Consider the following 21161-nt stretch of genomic DNA (forward strand, 5'->3'; position numbering starts at 1 on the left):
CAGTACCAGGAAAATGAACAGCATTGACTGTAAATGTTTCTTCTAGTTTATCATTTCTGTATTAAGCCAGTATTGAATGGGTTGTTTGTCACTGTAGGTAATTAATACTTACTGTCACTAAGTGCTCCTAAAGATACACTTTATTCTGCATCCCCCTATTTTTAAATTGGAGTGTAAAAAGAAAAATATTAAAGCTGCTGTTTTTTCTTTTCTCTTTTTCGTCTTTCAGATAGGGTACATAAGCAATGTGATAGCTGGTGGTGACAACTGTTTGGTCTTAGTAGACAAAAACGTAATGGGATATATTGCCAGTTTGCATGAGTTGGCTTCTACTGAGAGAAGGTTTTATTTCAAACTGAGTGAGATCAAATCTCAGGTTCTTAGACCTCTTTTAGGTTTAGGTAAGAACTTATTTTAATATTTTCTTTGATACTCTTTCACCTACGTTCCACAACAAATTTCTTTATGCGAAATTTAAAAGTAATTATATATTTTTAAGATAAAGCTAAAGTCTTACTCTTCTTCCCTGTTTCGATGAACTGGTGAAATATAGCTGCATTTTGACATCTGCATTATGTTATTAGTATTTGCACTTTTCCTGACTGTTTCACCTGAAATAATTATTTGAGCCATATTTAGTCTAAAATTGTTGAATTCCTGATTCTGGATAACGTAGCCATGAGGTGAGATTGCCGATAAAACATCTAAACAGCACCTTCTGGTAATTCTCTTTATTAATGGGTGCTGCTCTTTCGTAAGGTAAGCTAAATTGCTTTCTGGTCTGTTACAGATAACTTGGGCAATGCAAACACAATCCAGTTGTTGCAGGAAATGGCAAGCAGGTTCAGCAAGCTATGCTATCTCATCGGTCAACATGGAGCTTCTTTAAGTAGCTTTCTTCATGGAGTAAAAGAAGCCAGGAGTTTGGCCATCCTGAAGCATTCCAGTCTCTTTTTGGATAGTTACACTGAGCAAGTATCCAATACCCTTTCATCTTGAGTCTCTGCAGGCTTAATCTACTGACCACAACAAGCCCTGAGTTAGGGAAAAGTAGATCATAAGGAAAGCTACATAAGTAACTGTTGTGCAAATTGTATTCTTGCAATTTAAAATGAATTCGTTTGTGTAAAACTCTCCATACATTTTGTGAGCTATATATTTCAAAGTCTTCACCAGTGGTGCACATTAGACAGCTTCAGCTTCCCTAATGTAAAATTCTATGTACAAACTCCTCTTTGGTTGCTGCATATATACCTGTTAAAAAGCAACATGTTTGTTACTTAATAGTAAGGATCTTGTAATACAACGTAATAGAGTTATCATGGCTAGGCTACTAAGTAAAGCTACCTTTGGAGGTTTATTGTCGTTACAAAATGCCTCTTCAACAGTCATTAACTAAAAATTGTCTCCCAGAAGAACGATTCTTCTGTCCTGGTATCTGCTAAATAGCTAGTGTTACACCTTTTACCCAAAAGACAGAGCTGCTTTAGTGCTCAGAATTAAGTCTGAATTATCATGGTTATTATTTTTATTAGCTTAATGCTTTTAGGAGAGTAAGTCTATGCAGTCATGCTGTCTGCTGTCTTTCTCCTCAATAACTTTTGTAGTTGCTGGATAATTTCATCCAAATGTAGCAGAAGTCTCATCATACTTAATACCTACAGGCTTTTGTGAAAAGTACTGGCTTGACAGAGGGGAGAGTCTAAAAATGTCCTCTCTGAATGTAGTCCTGGTTACCAGACATCTGAAAATCTCTAAGGGAACAAAATTTCAGGATCATCAACTTCAGTTGTTTGCAGTAGCACTTTCAATGTGCAGCTAGTTGCACTTTTTTCTAATACAAGCACAACAGTTACAACTTTTGCTGGGTCAGTGATAAACTTATGCCATATCACCCTAAAAGAAGCTTTCTTCTCCATTTATCAAATGGGTTGTTCAGTATTGTAAGTATGTATTTTCTCCCTCTCTTACTTAGTCTTTGACTTCAGTTTTTCTTGTAATCTGGATTTCCAGAATTAGTTCTCATTACTCAGATTGGAAGGGTTTCTTAATTTCTTCTTTCTCCCTGACAAAGATTGAAATACCTAATTTCTGTTCTCATTGTTACTGCCTGTCTTCTGCTTTCCCTCTTTGCTTTCTCATGCTTTACACATTTTTGTGTATGGCATCAGAACCTATGCATGCTCCTCAGCGTAGTGCCTTGAGCATCTTACAAGGATCCATCAGGCAACATAAGTATCATCTGTTAATTGGGCTAAGCTGAGACCTCTTCCCCTGGAAAAAGGTGGTTTTTTGAAATGGTTTTCTTTTCTGCTAGGGGAGAAGCGAAAGGTAGAATGTTGAATAGCAGGAAAAAAGAAATTCCCATCTTGAAATTTCCATCTTGAATATGATTAGAAGCTAGTAGTATTAAACTGTTGAAACGGATGCCCTATTCTGAACATACCCAAATTTGGGGGAAACAAAAAAAAATTCAAGTTTCGTTTGCAAAATAAGCCTTCTGCATTGTGCTAATGGCAGCAGAAATGTGGAATAGTAATGCATGTTCCATCTTCCATATGGAAAGTGAATACTAAGTGTTCCAGTAACATTGCGTGTTTCACTGTTTAATATTTTCTCAAGTATTTAGATTACTTGTATAGTAAAAGATATTACAGATCTCATTGGTAGACTGTTGGAAATTACAACAGTTGCTATTTCCAGGGATGTTCTTACTTTGTAACTGAAGCTCTTCTTTCCCATTTTAGGTATTGTACTTCAGTAACAAACTTCCTCGTAATGGGAGGATTTATGCTTCTTGCAAAGCCAGCAATGTAAGCAAACCTTTACCATTTTCTGGAGTTTTTGATCAACTAGCAAAGAACTGTACCTAAAAGAATTGTGTGTGTATGTGTGTAGTAATAAGCATGCAGAGATTTGGTCTCAGCTTGCTTGAGTACGCTAATTCCTTTTCCATCATATGAAGAAAAAGTTATTTCCTCTCAACTGTGATAAAAATTTAAGTTAAAATGCTGCTGAATGAATTCAATTACTTTATCTTGAAGGTGGAGAAAGGAGGAAGAAAGCATAAATTAATGTAAATTCCTTGAAAGAAACATAATAGATTTCAGATAATGATTTTTTTGAAAGCTTAGTCTTGAGGTTAAATTTCCATCGTCTATTCAGTGTTTGTTAGTATTTTATTCTTTCAAATGTTGCTGTCAAGAAAATAAGGAACAGCAAACTTTTCTTTAAGAATTAGTAAGAGTAGATAACGTGAATTCACTTCCATTTGAATTCTTCTGAGTTTATGGAAGTGCTTTAAAATGATGCAAAAATAACAACATTTCTGCACGTGTGTCTTCTCTGCCTCTCAAGGTTGCTTTACTCTTTTGTGCATAGATGCTCTTAAATGTGAGGAAGGAATTGTACCTTAAAGCCTGAGACAGTATATTTGAAGTTTATAGATCATAAAGTAAAGCTTTTTTCTCGGTTCAATAGTATTTTTGTCTAGGAAATAAAGTAATGACACTGTGCATCTTTCACTCAAGTGCTGTGAAGAAGTTGTTGCAATGACGGTATTTTTTAACTTGTCTGAGGAATTGCCAGCTTTCCTTCCTGCCTAAATTCTGTAATCTGGGAGTAAGTCTGTTACAGCTGTTTATGGAGCACTTTGAATGTAGTGTAAATGATGGTATTGGAAGCTCTTTGAAACACCAGGGTACCTAATGCAAAGAATCTTCTGCACCTGAGGACCAATGCCAAAGACTAAATACAAAATCGCACCGCAGAGAGACACTGAGAATCTTTCTGCATTGGTCAAGATTTTTAGGGTGACTTACAGGAAATCTTAGTTCAAGTATAAGCTTATTTATAATTAGTACTGAAAAGTTCTGGATGCTGAAATTACTTGTACTCAATTCTTCACATCAGTTGCCACTGTCAGGTGTCACAGTTTCTCCTGCAACCAGGGTCTCATTAGGTGAATAACACTTTTTCAGGTTCTGAAACTTCAGGGAGGAGATGTCTTAGAAGTTTTGTCCTGCTACTTGCAAAGGGAAGTCAAGAATATCTTTGCTGATAATGATGAATTTCCCCCCTGCCCCATTCCCAAGGGTACTGTCTTAAGTCAATGTTCAACGATGTCAGCCTGTCTTTTATGGATGTTCTGCAATAGGAATGCATTAGAAGTAGTCCCAACTTTAAAAAAGGTGCTAGCTTCAATAGAAGTCTCCATTGTTGGCAGGTTTTTGAGCATTTCCTCTGAAAAAGTAGATGAGCTGTACTCGGTGTTATGAATCTGTTATTATTTGATACTCTTCTACAGCGGGACCTCCATGTGAGGATCTTGAAGCACTTTAAAAATGCAAGCCGTCCAGATGGTTAAATTTAAAATTTAGAAATACGGTCTTCTCTCTAAGGAAGACTTCATTCCTAAGGCTTGTTGAATGGGAGAGTTCTTAAATATTATTAGCAGACCTAGACAAGGTATGTTATTTTGATGTATGAAATGGCATCTTACTAATCATGTAGAATTCTTAGGGACCCTGCTGTGCAATTCTCTGATCTGTTTCACTGTCCCTGGGGCCTGCTTTCTCAGCCTCACCTCATTCTTGCAGCTTGTGGTTTAAATGCTTCCCAGCTGGATGTGTTTTAATGCAGATGTGTCATATGTGCCAGCACACGTGTGCACACAGATATGGTGAAGGAGAGGGAAAAGTAGGTTTGTTTTCCTTTTAATGAAGAAATCCTGGTTTTGTGTGCTAATGCATTGTCTTCAGAATCATTTCCCTCTTCTTCTCTGAACTAGATTAGTTCTCCCTCTTGGAAATCAGACTGAGGATTGAACAGATTTCCTGCCTTTCTTTGAGGTAGGATGTAATTGTTCTAGTTAGGGGAAAAACTGGTCAGTTGCCTTGAACAGCAGGGGTGGGGAAGAGATTATTTGGATATATTTAGGGAAGTGCACTGGAGCAAAGTTAAGATTCTTTCAGGCCTTCTTGTATGAATGAACAGTGTTAGAAACTTACTACTTTAACAGTAATGGGGAAGTCATTCCACCTGTTAGCTCTTTTACTAATCAAGTGTTAAAGGGGGAAAAAGGCAATTAGTTACTCTCCCAGTGGGGCAACTTAGTCCACTTTCTTCAACCGATTTAATAACTGAGCATTTGAGAGTAGAAGTAAAACAAGTCCTGTGTTGCAGTTGTTAGAGCGCCACATATCTGTATTCCTGTACTTCCTTAAACTAAATTGGGAATAGATTAATAAGCAGCATGCATTTGCCTTTATAATTTTTATTGGTTTATGATGATCCAAAAAGGGGCATTCTGAGCTCATTTAGCTAAAACAGCACTGATGTCTTGCTGTCTTTTTTCTTCTCTCCTCCCTCTGTTCCCTGATGGTCCCATCGTTTAGAGACTTCTTGAGTAAAAACCAGGAGCTGTTACAGAAACTGTCTGAGAAGAATGAGGAAAACCTCCAGCTAGTGGAAGTTCTGAATGCTCTGTTTTTCATGCCATTTGGACGACTTCATAATTATGCTAGAACTTTGCTAAAGCTTGCCACGTGTTTTGAAGTGGTAAGCTGGCTTTGTTATCTATATCTGAATAAATATACACATGAAACTTATGGCTCGGAAGTAACTGTGTGAAGCAAATGCCAGGTAATTAGAAATAGCTTAGTCCTCAGAGAAGCTACCTCAGACTTGTATTTGCTGCAGGGAAGATCATGCACATTTATTTGCGCAATCTAACACCACACCTGCACAGATCACATGACAGGTAGAAACTTGTTACCCTGCCAGAACTTGTTTGTGTGCCTGAGCACTTAACTGCAAATATATTATTTTGATGCTTTCCTGTTGCTTTTCAGTTCCATCTGGCATCATTACTGTAGCTATCCTTGGCTGTAATACTCTACTGAAAATACTACATATATATTAGGTAGACTTTTGCCACCCATTCAGATACATATAATTGCATTATTTTGAAATAAAAGATGACTAAAAAGAAGGTAGATCATGTACCTGTATATTAATCATTCTCCTCTTAACATTCATGGAACTTTCGTGATTTTAAAAACTCCCAGCACACCAACAGAATATGTGACCAAGAAAATAACTTAGCCTCCACTGTTACTTTATTAACCAGGCCAACTGTCAGGCATTTGGTGCTGATTTAGTAAAATGAACAGTTGCATTGCAGCTTGGTTAGTGTTATTGGCACAGGTGTTTTGAGAAACGCTCTCAGGTCTGTCTTACCTTGTGCCCTGTAGGCATCTCCAGAATACCAGAAGCTACAGGATTCTAGTTCTTGTTATGAGAGCCTTGCTGTCCATCTTAGCAGAAAAAGGAAAGAAGCAGAATACACACTTGGCTTCTGGAAGACCTTTCCTGGGAAAATGACGGTATAATGACAATTGTCAGTCTATTAGCAGCTTGAATCTCTAGCGTTATACCCTATTTCTGTTACTGATGCTACTGTCCCAGTTGTACTTCTCATTTTTCTAATTTGTGTTGCTGTAGTACTCTTAACTTTAGAAAGGTTGGGCCTTTACTATGAAAGACAAGTAGCATTGACCTTAAGTCACAATCAGTGAGAAGTAAGCTTCTGTAATTTTGTTTTTAACCTTACCTGTAGGATTCCTTGCGGAAGCCAGAGCGTCGTTTAATCTGTGAAAGCAGCAATCGGGGGTTGTCCCTCCAGCATGCTGGAAGATTCTCTGTAAACTGGTTCATCCTCTTTAATGATGCTCTGGTGCATGCTCAGGTAAGCCAGCTTGTATCCAGGAACAAAACTTTTTCTTTGCTTCAAACAACATGACATATTTTTCATACAGCGAAGATAAGTTTTTGCACAATTCACTGCAATGTTGCTTGAACACTTAAAAGTGATTTTTTTTTTTCATGTTTACAAATAAATTTGAAATTATGTAGTTTTTTTTTTTATGTTTGATTGCTGTTGAATGCCCTGTGGCTGGCATGGTTTTTGTTGGCTATTTCTCGGAGCAAGGTGCATATAAGGAGCCTGTAATGCTCAGTTTTCCCTAGTCCTCAAAGACAGGAAAAAACTATTCAGAAAAAGCATGGGGCAGGGGTAATGGATCAGTACCCGGTGAAGTTTCCCTTCTCCTTCTCCTTGCCTACAGTTCTCAACGCACCATATTTTTCCCTTGTCCACACTGTGGGTAGAAGCTCTTTCAGAAGAAGCTGGTAATGTGTGAGTATTCTTGCTTGTGATGCTGAAATAGTCAGATATCTTGGGAGGGAGGATGAGCATTTTGTAACCAATTACTGTAAACTAGGAGCGGAATAGGCTGGATGCAATCATGTCCACCCCTCTTTTCTTGTTTCAGAAAACTTACTGTATTTCTATGTCTTTAAAAAAAAAAAGTTGTACAAACATCAGAAAGAATAAGGTAGTCAAGAGGAAAGCGAGTAGTCTTTCCTGCTGCTTCTTTTCACTGCTGACTTAATATTAAAGTGAATGCTAGTTGGCGTGGGGGAGGGAAGATACAATGTTCATGTTCTAAGAAACCTTGCCTTTTTCAAGGTGAAACTTCACTAGATTAAAATACTTTTTTTCCCCCCTCCTGTAGGAATGGATTGAAGATTACAACACCAGAAGAACAGTTTGTTCTTGTTTCTTCAACACCACAGGAAAAGGTAGGCATATCTACAAATTTTGCTTGGCTTCAGTGATATGAATGAGTTTTTCTTTCCCACTGTGAAACCAAATAGGGAGAAGTATTGCCTAAGTGTTCATCAAGAATGAAGTCTTCTTACAACTTGGTATGCAGGTTGACTGTACACTGTGCTTGACTGTAGCAGTGCTTCAGTTTACAACACTGGACTCTGAGGAGTGCAAAGGAGATTATTGTAGTTGCTGTAAAGGTGAGATTAATGCAAAGACAGATGTTAGCTAAATTCTGTGAGTAAACACTTTCTGTTTCAGACCAAGTGGCTGAGGGCAATAAGCCAAGCAGTGGATCAGGCCCTTAAAGGGACTTCTGACTTAATTCTATATGGAGCTGGTGGGAATGTGCCAAGACAGGAACCTCCTATTTCTCGCAGTGCCAAATACACCTTCTATAAGGACCCTCGATTTAAGGATGCTGTTTATGATGGGAGATGGCTTTCAGGAAAACCCCATGGCAGGTAATAGCATTTGAATGTAACAGTTGAAAACAAAATGAGATGGGTTGCTGTACCAATAAGCAGGCTTACTCACAGAAGTTATTTGGGAAGTGCGAAGTGAACTGATTATCTTATACACGTGTATGGCCTTGTATTTTTTCCAGAGGGATCCTAAAGTGGGCCGATGGAAGAATGTACTCTGGGACTTTCCGGACTGGGCTGGAGGATGGGTAAGATTATCTCACTATTTGTGGAGCCAGAGGGCAAGAAATACCTTTTGTTGTAGGAGATAATAACAAAAACCTTTTAATTAAAGGTTTTGCAGTGAATTACTGACTCAGGGTTATGTATGTTAACAAGATATATCTATATGTTGATATCTAGATAATCTCTCATTTATCCAGAGGTATGCTAGTTGTCTTCACAATAGACTCTGCAACTGCGTGATTAAAAACTTGCTTTTTCATAAGAACTGAAACTAATTGGGGTAATCAGCTGTAGGATGGAGGAAGGAAATGGTAAAACAGCTGAGGAGAAAGAATGGGTGGGTGAGTGTAAACTCCTAAGCAGAGGAAGCCAATTGAAAAGTCTGCAGTCAACTTTCTGCTGTATAGGTAACTTAATTTTTTGTGTTGCAATATTCTTTCAAAAGTTCTGGTATTGGTTTTTTTATCCTTCTAGAAAATGCAATGCCTTTCATACAGTGTAGTGATGCATCTTCTCTAATGTTTTCCTTGCTGTATTTCTGGTAGAGCAAGGGTTTAATAATTCAGGAAGGAGACAACAAAATCTTGAATCTAGACTTCAGGGTTTGGGTGATGAAAACAAAAGTAATGAGCGTATGTGATCCTGATGATTTAGGTAGCTAGTACAGAGGAGTTTGAAAATAGGATGAACGGAGGTCCTAGACTATCAAGTTGTCTGATGAAACAAATAAGACCACTTGAAAGTAACTTAACAATTTATTACACAGCTTTGAATTAATCTATGGATTTTCATTGCTAAGAATCTGCTTAGGGCACTATTGAGGTTAAGAGGTTAACTTCTTTCCAAAGGCATTTTTATATGAACCTTGTGAGCAGACATGTCTATACTGGGCAGGACAAAAATATATGAGGAGTCCTATTGGCTTCCAGATGTATTTTCAAAGTATTGAGTTGGAGGGGAAATTGAAATGTGGTCTGGCTGCAGACAGCTTTTTAAAATGCACCTTAGCTATTGGTATAATGTCAAACTATAAAACCAGATTAGAACTTTGGTCATTTGTAACTAACAGTAAGTGTAACTAACTCTGGTGATTTTGGGGTTGTTGGAGATGGAAATATTGCAAACAAATCCTCACCAGAAATAAATGGATTGGTATTTAGCTGTAATTGCTAGGATTATCAAATGCATATATTTTGTATTTCAGCATGCATGCTATAGTCTCAACACTTGAGAATAGTAATGTCTTGTTGGTGTAGATATGTTGTCAGGAGAACCTTCATAACTGGATTTTAATCTCCTCAGAAGATTAAAATAAATAAAAGTTGTGTCTCATTCTTTTCAGGCATAATGAAATTGTGAACAATTCTGTGCCACTGTTTGAGCATAATCGGAAGCTAGCACCTTTTTTTTTTTTTTTTTTTAAATATTCTCTGTAGCAATATATGTTCTAATCTTTCTCTGGAATAAAGATGTGCTTGAATTATCAAGACCTGAAGAAGACAACAAAGGTAGAAGCAGTATTAGGATGTGAGAAGACTTGTGGCCTTTAGAAAGCTGAGAAAAATGCTGCAGTGTGGTAGAGAGGGGAATACTTACAACATGCCACAATCAAACGTGAGAAAAGCAGTATGGACTAAACTGACCTAGTGATGCTGGAATCCCAGCTTTCTTTTTAAAAAAAACAATTAAAAAAGAATCTGTAACTGCTGTAGTTGAAGAGATGAGCTAAAAATGATATCATAGAATAGATACAGAGCATTTTGATTTTAGAATGGATCTGTCATATGTATGTGTTCCTGTTTTTAATGAAATGTTAGCATTATAGCTGCTTGTGTTCCATTTCTGTGCATTGACAGGTATGGTGAATACAGAGTGCCAAACAGAGCATTGAATAAGGATGACCATTACGTGGGGTACTGGAAGGAAGGCAAAATGTGTGGGCATGGAGTCTACAGGTAACGTGCAGCACTTGTGTTGCTGTCATTGCAGAAGGGAGAGCAGGGCTGATATTCTGGCACACTGCTTACCAAGCCTCTGTATGTAGCTTTCTTGTTGCATTTCAGACTTGTGATTGTAGTTAGCTTGGCTTATTTTCTGCTTTGCTTTTGATAGATTGCTCACAATGCATACTTGTACAGTGTTCTGTTATTAACATCTATGCTAATGTTGCTACCACCTTCCAATAATAGAGGATTCTTTCTTCTGAGAGATAAATATAACCTCTAATGGCCTGGCTTGTTGGGGAGAGAGTGGCTTTTAAACAGCAAAGCATCCAAAGACTTGTATTAAAGGCTCACTTTTATCCCAAATACAGTTTTACTATAGTTCCTGCTTGGTGTGGCTGTAATGTAATTCCTAGAAGGAAAAAGAGAGGGTTGATCTGTTTGGGGGGTGGAACTAACAAAAAAACAACCCCAAAACCAACAACCCTCCCCCCCCCAACAGAAAAGTAGATTATAGGAATCTTATTCTCTTTTTCATTATAGCTATGCTACTGGTGAGGTGTATGAAGGGTGTTTTCAGGATAATATGCGTCATGGGCATGGTCTGCTACGCAGTGGGAAGCTGACCTCTTCCTCTCCCAGTATGTTCATTGGACAGTGGACAATGGATAAGAAAAGTGGTTATGGAGTTTTTGATGATATCACAAGGTAATGTTTCAGTTCCACAAATCCTTAAACAGTGGTATGATGTACAATTGCAAAGAGTAGGAAAGGGATTTGCTCTGTTAGTAGCAGTAGTAGTGCATGTCTTTTTTACACAAGTGAGCTGCCCGCGTGGTAGTTTTCTTTCTGGTCTCAGGGAAGGATATGCGCATATGTTTGTGGCCTAAGGATTCATTTTCTTCACTTATTCTTCAGCCCAGACAAATAAGGAATAGCTGCAGACACTCATAACTTGCTGTCATTATTGCAAACCAGTCGTTTGAGCAAGTGGGACTTCTACTCTGTTATGTTTCCATCCTGGTAACTGAGTATGCTGCATCTGTCTCTTCAAGAAGCCTTCACCCAACAGAGACCCCTGTAGCTGGAGTGATGAATCAGACCAGCATCCTGCTAGGTTATGGGTCCAATCAGCTGGAAGATACCCCTGAATTTAGATTAATGGCTTTCTCTCTTTACTATGACCATAATTTTTCCTGGATACTAGAAGGAAAATGCCCTGTAATAAGCAGAGTTCTATTAAATCAATCACTAGTTTCCCTCTAAAAGCAAACAAAAAAGTCCTTGACAAGTTAAATTTTTTTTATTACTTGTATGGTGAAAACATGTTCTTTTTCAGAACAACTGGAAAAATAGATTGTTTCAAAATATTTGGGACTTGCACTTGGTTTCAAACATTCTAGCCTGACCTCTGTGGACTTACACTCACAAAAAAGTATTTTAAGTAGTAGTCTGAGAGAGGCTGACGTTTACTTGTGAGCAATCTTTAATTGCCTAATAATTTTTTTTTTTACGGCATGACTTTTGTTAGGCTATTGTCCAGAAACTTTCTACAATGTTATCTGTTTCCTTACAATTTTTGCACTCTTGTATTTTCAAAATGTTATGTATGACTTTGTAGGTCTCCCTCCTGTCCCCCAAGTAGAATAGCTTGGTTTCTTTCGTTTGTTATCCTCTCAATTTGAGTCATCTGAGTTTAGGTAAAGAAATCAAAAGCTTTGGCAAAAAAAAAATCCCTAAAATAAGCTTCCTGCATCTTTTCTAAATAACTGTTAAATACATCAGGTAGATGCCTGATGAAGCCGAAGATCCCATTTCATACGCAACTTAACTCTTAGATAAAGCTGATCCAGATCAGCTAACAAGTTTCCCTGTTTCTTATGTGCTGTAGCTACTGCTCACGTTCCTTTGGATAGGAATTGGGCTTAACTGGGCTTCAGCGTTGTTTCGGATGATCAGGAACAGTTTGCTTGGATGTGGCCAATTTGTAATGTGAATTGTGAAAGGAAGTTCATTACAGTTTATTTCTATCAAAGAGTCTATATTTCCATGAAGCTAGTGAAACTAGATTGACAGACCTGAAGCAAGTGCTGTATGACTTTTCTAATGGTTTCTGTAATGGTCAAATATCACAGTAAAGCCAAAGAAGGGATATAAATGTACCATTTAGACTGTATTCTTCCTACTTCATTTTTCTTCAGAGGAGAAAAGTATATGGGAATGTGGCAAGATGATCTTTGCCAAGGCAATGGTGTTGTGGTTACTCAGTTTGGACTGTATTATGAAGGAGCCTTCAGCACCAACAAAATGATGGTGAGTTGAACACCTGACTGTGCTATAGTGGCTTTTCCTCTAAGTGTGGTAGCTTTCTGGGGTAGATGAGTGTATGTTAGGCTGTGTAGAACCGTCTGTTCTTCTAACCTTCTGTTGTCCTGGCTTTTTAAACTGTTTATAATCCCTGCTCTGTTTCACCTAGGACTACCTAAGAAACTGCGTTTAAAAAAAAATATTATTTGCTAGGAATTAGTAACAGGTTTTTCAGTGTATCTTTAGATCTATGGTCTGGCCTTCTGTTATAATTACTGCTTTGTGTTCCTTATGATTCTCTTTATAGGGGACTGGAATTCTGCTTTCTGAGGATGATACAGTCTACGAAGGGGAATTTTCAGATAACTGGACTCTGAGTGGAAAGGTTGGTATTACAGTTGTCACTTGTAAACTGTCACTATCTAAAAAAGACCGTCTCTCTCCTTGTAATTTGGTTCCCAGTGGATTTCAGTTAAATTTTTTATTATCTTCTCTCAAGGGAACACTGACCTTGCCAAATGGAGATTATATTGAAGGTCTCTTCAGTGGAGAATGGGGATCTGGGATAAAAATCACAGGAACCTACTTCAAACCTAGCTTGTATGAGAATGAGAAGGACAAACCTAAAGCATTGTGAGTGTTGAATAAGAAATAATTTCTCATATGGTTCAGTAATACTTCGGAACATAACCATTGTCTGTTTTCAAAGGCCAGTTAAAAATATTTTTTCCAAAGAATCAGTGAGATTTTGAAAATGTTTTTCCTTTTTCATTCCTCTTCCCTCCTGCTTAGGAAATAAGATAAAAATCTTTATGGCTGTTCTTGCTTTAATTCCTACTTGAATACGCAAGTAATAGCATGAAATTACAGGATAGCCGACATGTTGCTACTGTCCTGTAGCAGTCTCAGTATTTTTTTTTATTTGTATCTGAACTGACTATTAGAACCTGCGTTCACAGCTGCCGATGACTTCTGAGGTACTGAGAAAGACTAAGTGATTTGGGCCATTAAGTCAATCACAGACCTCTCTGCCTTCTGCCAATTATGCTGTTGGTAAATTAATTCATTTAATGTGTCATTTAATAATGCCAGTGGGGGTACATTTGAACAGAATTAGCTAGTTACTACACCTTTTCCAAACATTGCATAAGAAAATAGTAGAAAAATCTACTGAATTGCAAAAGAGCATTTTAACATCTTGACAAAGATAATTTTTGAAAAGTATCCATATAACCCTATTTATAGCAGATGCACTAGGTCAATTTACTTAATTGTCTCTGGGGAAAAAAAATACATTTGTTTTTATTTAAGTAATAACTGAGATATCTTTGTGTAGAAGAAATTTAAGTAAATTTAAAGAGTTGTTGGTGAAATTTCAGTATTTGTTAGCACTATATACTGGTTTACAATAGTAGTAATTGTTGTACAGTATTCAATATCTTTGAGGCATACTCTCAAATTTCAGATTAAAATGGAAAACACAACTCTAATGTTTTTACCTAGATTACTTCTCAGTATGGTTCCTGAAGCGTTCACTGGTAATTTCTTTTGACAGTGCTGACACCTACAACAGGATGCAAAGTTAAGCAGGCCTCCCTGCTGAACTGAACACTTGCAACCTTAGCAGATGTCTGCTTTTTACCCCAGTAGGGAGTCTATGAATAAATGTATGTACATGTTTGTGAAGATTTCTTGTGAAATAAGGGTTTCATCTACCCTTTTCAGGCTCTCTTGGAAGTTGAAAATCTTTTGGTATAATCTGTGAAAAGGCTTAGAGCCTACTTTTTCTGCTTTGTGAAACTGGAAGTGTGGGGAAAAATACCAGTGTTGCTAGTTCTCATCTCAAACGCGGTGGAAAAATATTAATGACGATTAATCATGTCTGACTATTTCTGACATTTGATTTAAATCAAGATAGAACTATTATCCCTGATAGCATTTATTTGCTTTATGAAAGCTTTTCAAAGCCCTAAATTTCGTTATACGTCTGAGATATCTATATCTCTCTCTATATAGGGAGAACAACAGTTCTTGGTTTTCGTTTGGCTATAGAGGATCCCTGAGCATTGGCTGTCATTGAAAAGATGCCTGAGCTGGTTTTGCTCTCTACCAGCACATCCCTAACATGTCATGCAACATCATATGTAGATACTACTTCAGGGGCAGAAGCCATATATCCATTCTTGGTATTTGTCTGTGTAGCTATGCTATTTGTACATTCCAGGATAGCGAGGTATCTGGGACATTTTTGTACTGTGTCTTTGCTACGTGAATGTGTCCTGAGCCTTCTGAATGAATACCAGTGGTGTAGATAAGCCCAGTTAAGTGCAGTATGTCCTGTTTTCTTGGAAATCAAACCAGTCCTTTTTGTGTTTAAACAAACCATTTCCTGGGAGACTACGAGAAAGAGTAAGAATATTTGTCTAATGTAATAAGGTTCATAGTTGCTACCACATGTAGGTATTAAAAACATTGTAATCTTGTAACATTATAATATGTTACATGGATTAATGTATGTTAGTTAGCAAGGAAAAAAAAAACTTTTTGTAAGTTCTTTTTAAAAGGTGTTGAAAGTCAAGACATCAATTAAATAGTAGGTTCGAGGCTTATTCTTAGGGATAAACTTGGTTCACAGTAGAGACTGTTAAGGATATCAGCTTTTGGTAAAACAGTATGAGGTACTAGATTGACAGTAGCCGTAGGTTTTCATAGCTGAATGCGTTGTTTCATGACTGTTTGATTTTAACAGACTAAATGGTCATTTTATTAGGCGGAAACTCGGGATCCTGGCAGTGCCTCCCGATGAGAAATGGAAGGCAGTATTTGAAGAATGCTGGAACCAGCTTGGTTGTGAGAGCCCGGGCCAGGGGGACAGATGGAAGGCTTGGGACAACATTGCAGTCGCCCTGACCACCAACCGACGGCAACACAAAGACAGGTTGGTTTCTAGAGAATGTTGTCAGCAAAATGAAGAAAGTATTGAGAAAGAAACTGGAATCATGCTCTACTCTAGACTAGAAAGTCTAACTTAGAAGTTCAGTTAAAACAACAACAACAACAAATCCTAAACAAAATCAGAACTCTTAATATTCTGCACTATAAACTCTTTTGGGGACATACTGATGTTTAGAATTAGTTCAGTTGTTAGCTTCAGGTTTTTTTCCTACTGTATGTCTAATTAAATAATCTGTAAAATGTCTTTGTCCTTTTTATAACTGCAGCCCAGAATTATTGAGCCGCTCACATACTCAGACACTAGAAAGTTTGGAGTTCATTCCACAACACATTGGTGCCTTCACCCTGGAAAAATATGAAAATATAAAAAAATATTTGATAAAGGTATTGTGACTCTCAAATGCTCACGTAGCTTGTTGGGAAGGCATGATGTTAAGCTCACTTTGTAATAGCTTTCCTTAATTCCTTCCATATTTGCGCTCTTGTAATCCATGTTGTATTCATTCATGTTTGCTCCTAACTTCCTAATTTATTGAATTAAAATCCACGACTAAGACTAAAATCATTATATACCTAATGGATACTGCCTTAAAGTCAGTTTCTGCTCAGTTACTGTTTCAGTTCTTATGCATTGGATCCCAGCAAAGCATCTAGAAATCCTTCCTAATTGTTGCATGTTAATTTTAATAGTACTGGACAGATAACTTGCCCAAGTAGTAGCACAAGTTCTTGTACTGTCTTGACTCCTCTGTGAGCTGTATTCAGCTAATACATAAATTTTATAATCCAAATTGCAATTTATTAACTATAGCTCGCTTTTTGATGTATTTGTAATATCTTTTTTTCAAAGCCTGTTGAATCTCTGACACATCTCTCTTGAATTCCTTTTGGTTTTTTGTCTGGCATTGACCTATGTGACTGGCCAATTAATATCTTTCACCTCAGGCTTGTGATACTCCTCTCCACCCATTGGGCAAGCTGGTGGAAACACTAGTAGCTGTCTACAGAATGACCTATGTTGGAGTAGGAGCTAATCGACGATTACTGCAGGAGGCTGTAAGAGAGATAAAGTCCTACCTCAAACGCATCTTCCAATTGGTTAGGTAAGGAGACTCTTAATTTTCAAGTTCAAATTACTGCTGAATTAAAGATGTCTAATGCACTGAAATGGTCTAGTGTTTATGCAGTCCAAGTGTGCCAGTATCTTTACTCTGTTTTGGGGTTGCTTATATTTCCTTAACCTTTTTAAGGAGTCTTGAGTATTCTGTCAAAATAGAAAAATTAAAATCTTCACCACAATGTATTACATCCTACATTGTGCTTTAAACTATGGCTGTAGGGAGCTCATCTTGAATGAGGATTTCCAATTTAATGTCTCTGGATATCCATGCTGTGAAAAGACAGTCTTAAAAGGGTATAGAAGAATAGTGAGGATGGGGACTCACAGTGTATTCCATGGAACTTCTTACCAACACGGATGAGCAATGTTCGTATGAAGTGTTTGCTTAGATTCTTGAGAGCAGTTACAGCTTTAATTGGGTCCTGCCAATCTGGAAGCAGAAATACTCCAAATTATTGGCCAGTGGAAGCCTTGTCTGGAGGGAAGTGTTGTCAAGGTAGGAGAGGTATCTCTGGCATTGGAGGGGTTGGCCTACATAAGTTTTCTTCCAGGTAGATGGAACTGTACATCTGTCAGCTATGCTGTCTTAGTCCGCCATGTATTATTTCAGCTGACACTTCTTTCCTCTCCAACCTTGCTTTCTAATGCTGTGATTTGTAGAAACTTCATGAAACGAAATCATACGTTGTTATGTGTATTGCCATTTAGGTTCTTGTTTCCTGATCTTCCGGAAGAGGGCAGCACAATTCCATTTCTGGCAACAGAGACAAAGGGAAGGCGATCATTTTGCAGTGGGAAATCTGACTCCAGATCAGAATCTCCTGAGCCAGGGTACATAAAGGAAAAAAACCTGAACTAAGGAAGGCTTCATTTTATTTCTGTTTGCAGTTTTTTCGTGGAGTGGGAGGGAAGAAAGATAAGCACATGTTTAACTGATGGATATCAGCAGATTTTTTTTTTTCCTTTGGTTCTGATGACAGATTCTGATAAGCAAACTTCCACATGATGGTTGCATTTTCATCTCTGTTCCATGCAATGATTCTTTACTTAAGCCCAAACTTGCTTTTCTCTGTTGTGGGTAAACAAGTTCAGGCTTGGGCCTGGGCTTCAGAAAACTGGGCTATGAGCACTGGGGGTAATGCAGGCCCAGTGCACGTTTACTGCTTCGCAAATAGCCAGTCACATGGAGCTCACCCCTGAGTCCATCGTTGTCCTGTCCACAGCAGCCTCAGGTGTGGTCAAAACAAGGAAGAGGGATGAGCAGAGAGAGCCTTCTGAGAAAGACTCCAATGACCTGTGCAGTGGTATGAGTAGGCACCTTGAGTAGGTTTTCCCTGTTAGGATTGCAGCTTGATGCCAAGCAACTGCTGACTTTATGAAGCCTGGAGTGTGAGTGTGTGGGGCGAGGTTGGGTAACTTAATGGGTTTTAGCCTATTTTCTAGCTTGTGCTTTGAAGGTAAAGTTCAGCTGTCAGCAGAGTGGTTCAGAATGGGGGCTAAATGATTAGCACAAAGATACAGGTAAAACTTGAACTATTATATAGTACAGTATTGAGCTTTTACATTATACAAGGAAGAAAGCCAATGTTCTGTTTAAAACACATAAACCACAACCACTGCCTGGGCCCCAAACCCACCTGTATGAGGACTGTAAAGGAAAAATACTCCTATAAGTATCTCCTAGCACAGATACTATTTAATGGATTTGTACTTATTTGTACTTATTTTATTATTCTTATCCCTCATAGAATAGGCTCATACTAAATGAAAGATTTGTTCCAATGATTTATTTTTCATTCAATTTTTATAGATATTAGGTTTTTAAAATGTCTTCCTCTTCAAACCACCCCCCCCTTTTTTTTTTTTTCTTTCTTCTTCACAGCTATGTGGTAACCAGTTTTGGCTTGCTGCTCCCTGTATTACTGCCACGACTCTATCCTCCTCTATTTATGTTGTATGCCTTAGACAACGAGCGTGAGGAAGACATTTACTGGGAATGTGTTTTGCGTCTAAACAAACAAACTGATGTGGCTCTTCTAAGTTTTCTTGGAGTGCAAGCGTAAGTATGCTTCAACAATAAAAGAGAACTTAGAAAAAGATTATGGCATGTAATTAGATAAGCACTTTAGACAATAGGGGCTTTTTTAGTTGCTTCTTCTTTGATTAAAATGCATCTAAACATATCTTCAAGCTAGTTAGTATGGTTGAGAGTGTGAATCAAAACTTCCCTCTTCCAAAAGGTGGGGGGGGAGGGGGAGGAGGAGGAAAAAAAGATTGGCATCACTATGAAACCAGAGCGCGAGGCATTTCAAATTAGGCTATTTTCCAGCTATTTGTGCTAGATGTAGTTGATCCTGTAGAAAGAGCTGTTGTATCTCATAGAAGAACATGATGACTTCATTTTCATAAGGTGAAAAATGCTTTAAGACTATGCTCTCTCAATAGACTATGTTGGGTTTCTTGCAGGAAATTTTGGCCAGGAACAGTATCCATCTTTGGAGAGAGTAGAAAGGTATGTTCATTGGCCCTTGACTTACAGTGTGCTTTGCCCACTGCTTCTTTCAAGAAGCTGAGGTCATGAAGAAGTGGTCAAAGAATTTTTGACCAGGCTTTTTGCTTAAGAGATGCTGTGCTATCTTGTTTCCTTAAAATTTGTCTGCTACTTAAAAGCTACATTAGTGATTTCTTACAATAGCTGTCAGACAGCTTTGTCAATTACTGTCTTATTCTGTAATGAATTCTAATTCAGGAAGACATTTGCTGGGTCTCCAATTATGAAAGTGTGAGAATAAAAGTCTACCAAGGAAATTTTCAATCTGCTTGATTAAGAGAGTTATACCGTTGTATACCTTTTGATTAGGAGAAGAATTGTATAGTTTTTATTTTCGATCATTATCTTGCTGAAAGTGGCTGAACACTGGTCTTAGATGGTAATAGTGTAGTACTCAATCTCTGTGCTCCAGTAAGAGTGGTTTAATAATCATAACTTTGAACAATTTGAATGTTTACAGTATACTTTAAATCATGTCTGTTTATGAATCAGTATACTTTTATTTGAAACTTTCTCTTTCTTATAGTCATTTAGATACTCCTGCCTTCAGATCACCTCTTCCCTGTTTATAACTGTGGTTTGTGCAAAGTCTGTAATATCAGAAGCATGGCTTTCATCACAGTAGTTGCTGCACACAGATGAGCTGATATTCCTTGATAGAGATTGAGTGTTACAAGTTTATAGTAATAACCAAAGCTGCTGCTGAAGCCCACTCCTGAGGCTATGGGTTCCCAGCAAGATAAGTCCCCTTTTTTCCCAAATTGTGAAGCTGAAGATGCACATGATTCACATGATGCAAACCTCCACTCAGACTTTAAATGTTACAAAATCCAGCAGTAACACCTTTCTTGAGTTACTCTAGATCTTCTGTATTTTTAGGTACTGGGCAAAATTCTTACCAGTTTTCTGAATCCTTCACACTTCTGACCTTTTTTTGGTTAGAGTGTAGAGCCCCTCCACTATGAAAAGTACTATGTGGCATGTGTCTTCTCTGAATTATGCGGTATATGATGCTCTCTGGAGCCATTTACTTTATTGGCTGGGTTATTCCTTCAATTAAACAGGATGTTTTTAGCCAAGACATTATGTTTATCTGCTTCTCTTCTCTGTCCAGTTTCCTCATTTCTGCGCATTTCTCTAGGTCTTTTTGCATCCATCCATTCTCTACCTGCTCCATTCAGAAAGACTTAGGCTCAGTTGCATATTAAGAGCCAACATTTATATTTGTTCTTTTCTGTTTGCTCCAAACCTGAGTCTCTTGATTATTGACTGCTATGACTTTTCTAGGTTTCAACCAGTCCAGTCTTACGGTTCCCTCTTGAATGTTAACCATTAAGATTTAATGATTCTCAGTCTTACTTGACCTGGAAGATATCCAAAACCATCACTGATTCTCATAACATACCAAGGAATTCAGTGCAGGCTTTTTTGACTTTTAAATGAAACTCATACAAATTGTATGTAGGCAGACTTCCTGGATGACTTTAGCGTCCAGGCACATTCCCCTTTCTTTGCACTGGAAAACTGAAAAAAAAAAGTCTTTTATGTCAGTGTTGCATGATACGCTGCTTTGCTGCTGCTGCTGAATAGTGGAGTTGTTAAACCTGGATGATAAATCTTCTCATGATTACACAGGTATCATCAAATACAAAAGATGCCTGCTTTGCCTCTGCAGTTGAATGTTTACAGCAAATCAGGTAATTCTCTGAAATTTGTCTTTTAGTGTTTTAGTGTTCTTGCTATTGTAGTATCTAGTTTACTTGATTGTGATCCTTTACCTGTCACCTTTTCTTTGTTCACCCTCGTAAGAGACATCATCAAGAAGTTTCAGAGTTCCTACTAAAAATGTTAGCAAATTCTCCCAATGGGGAATGAAGTATAGCCTCATAGATGCAACTGAGATGTGTCCATAGGACACCATTTAGAATCAAAAGCATGAGGATGTCGAATCAAATACATGTGG

General features: G+C 37.8%; 1 protein-coding gene across 7 annotated transcripts in view; it reads left to right on the forward strand.

Moving 5' to 3' along the window:
• The window catches only part of ALS2 (alsin Rho guanine nucleotide exchange factor ALS2), a 50080-nt gene that overhangs the window by 17325 nt on the left and 11594 nt on the right, over nt 1-21161 (forward strand). For 3 of the 7 annotated variants that reach the window (XM_075153479.1, XM_075153476.1, XM_075153478.1), the window contains exons 10-31: nt 230-401; nt 791-971; nt 2748-2813; nt 5397-5559; nt 6255-6386; nt 6620-6748; nt 7128-7198; nt 7578-7644; nt 7934-8136; nt 8280-8345; nt 10179-10277; nt 10809-10973; nt 12467-12578; nt 12880-12957; nt 13072-13205; nt 15322-15510; nt 15794-15911; nt 16473-16630; nt 17356-17478; nt 18530-18706; nt 19114-19159; nt 20834-20895. In XM_075153479.1, coding sequence (XP_075009580.1) covers nt 230-401; nt 791-971; nt 2748-2813; nt 5397-5559; nt 6255-6386; nt 6620-6748; nt 7128-7198; nt 7578-7644; nt 7934-8136; nt 8280-8345; nt 10179-10277; nt 10809-10973; nt 12467-12578; nt 12880-12957; nt 13072-13205; nt 15322-15510; nt 15794-15911; nt 16473-16630; nt 17356-17478; nt 18530-18706; nt 19114-19159; nt 20834-20895 — 2711 coding nt within the window. The other 4 variants (XM_075153477.1, XM_075153480.1, XM_075153482.1 and 1 more) reach the window with 3 other exon arrangements.

The sequence above is a fragment of the Calonectris borealis genome, chromosome 6 (assembly GCF_964195595.1).
Source record: "Calonectris borealis chromosome 6, bCalBor7.hap1.2, whole genome shotgun sequence".
Lineage (NCBI taxonomy): Eukaryota > Metazoa > Chordata > Aves > Procellariiformes > Procellariidae > Calonectris > Calonectris borealis.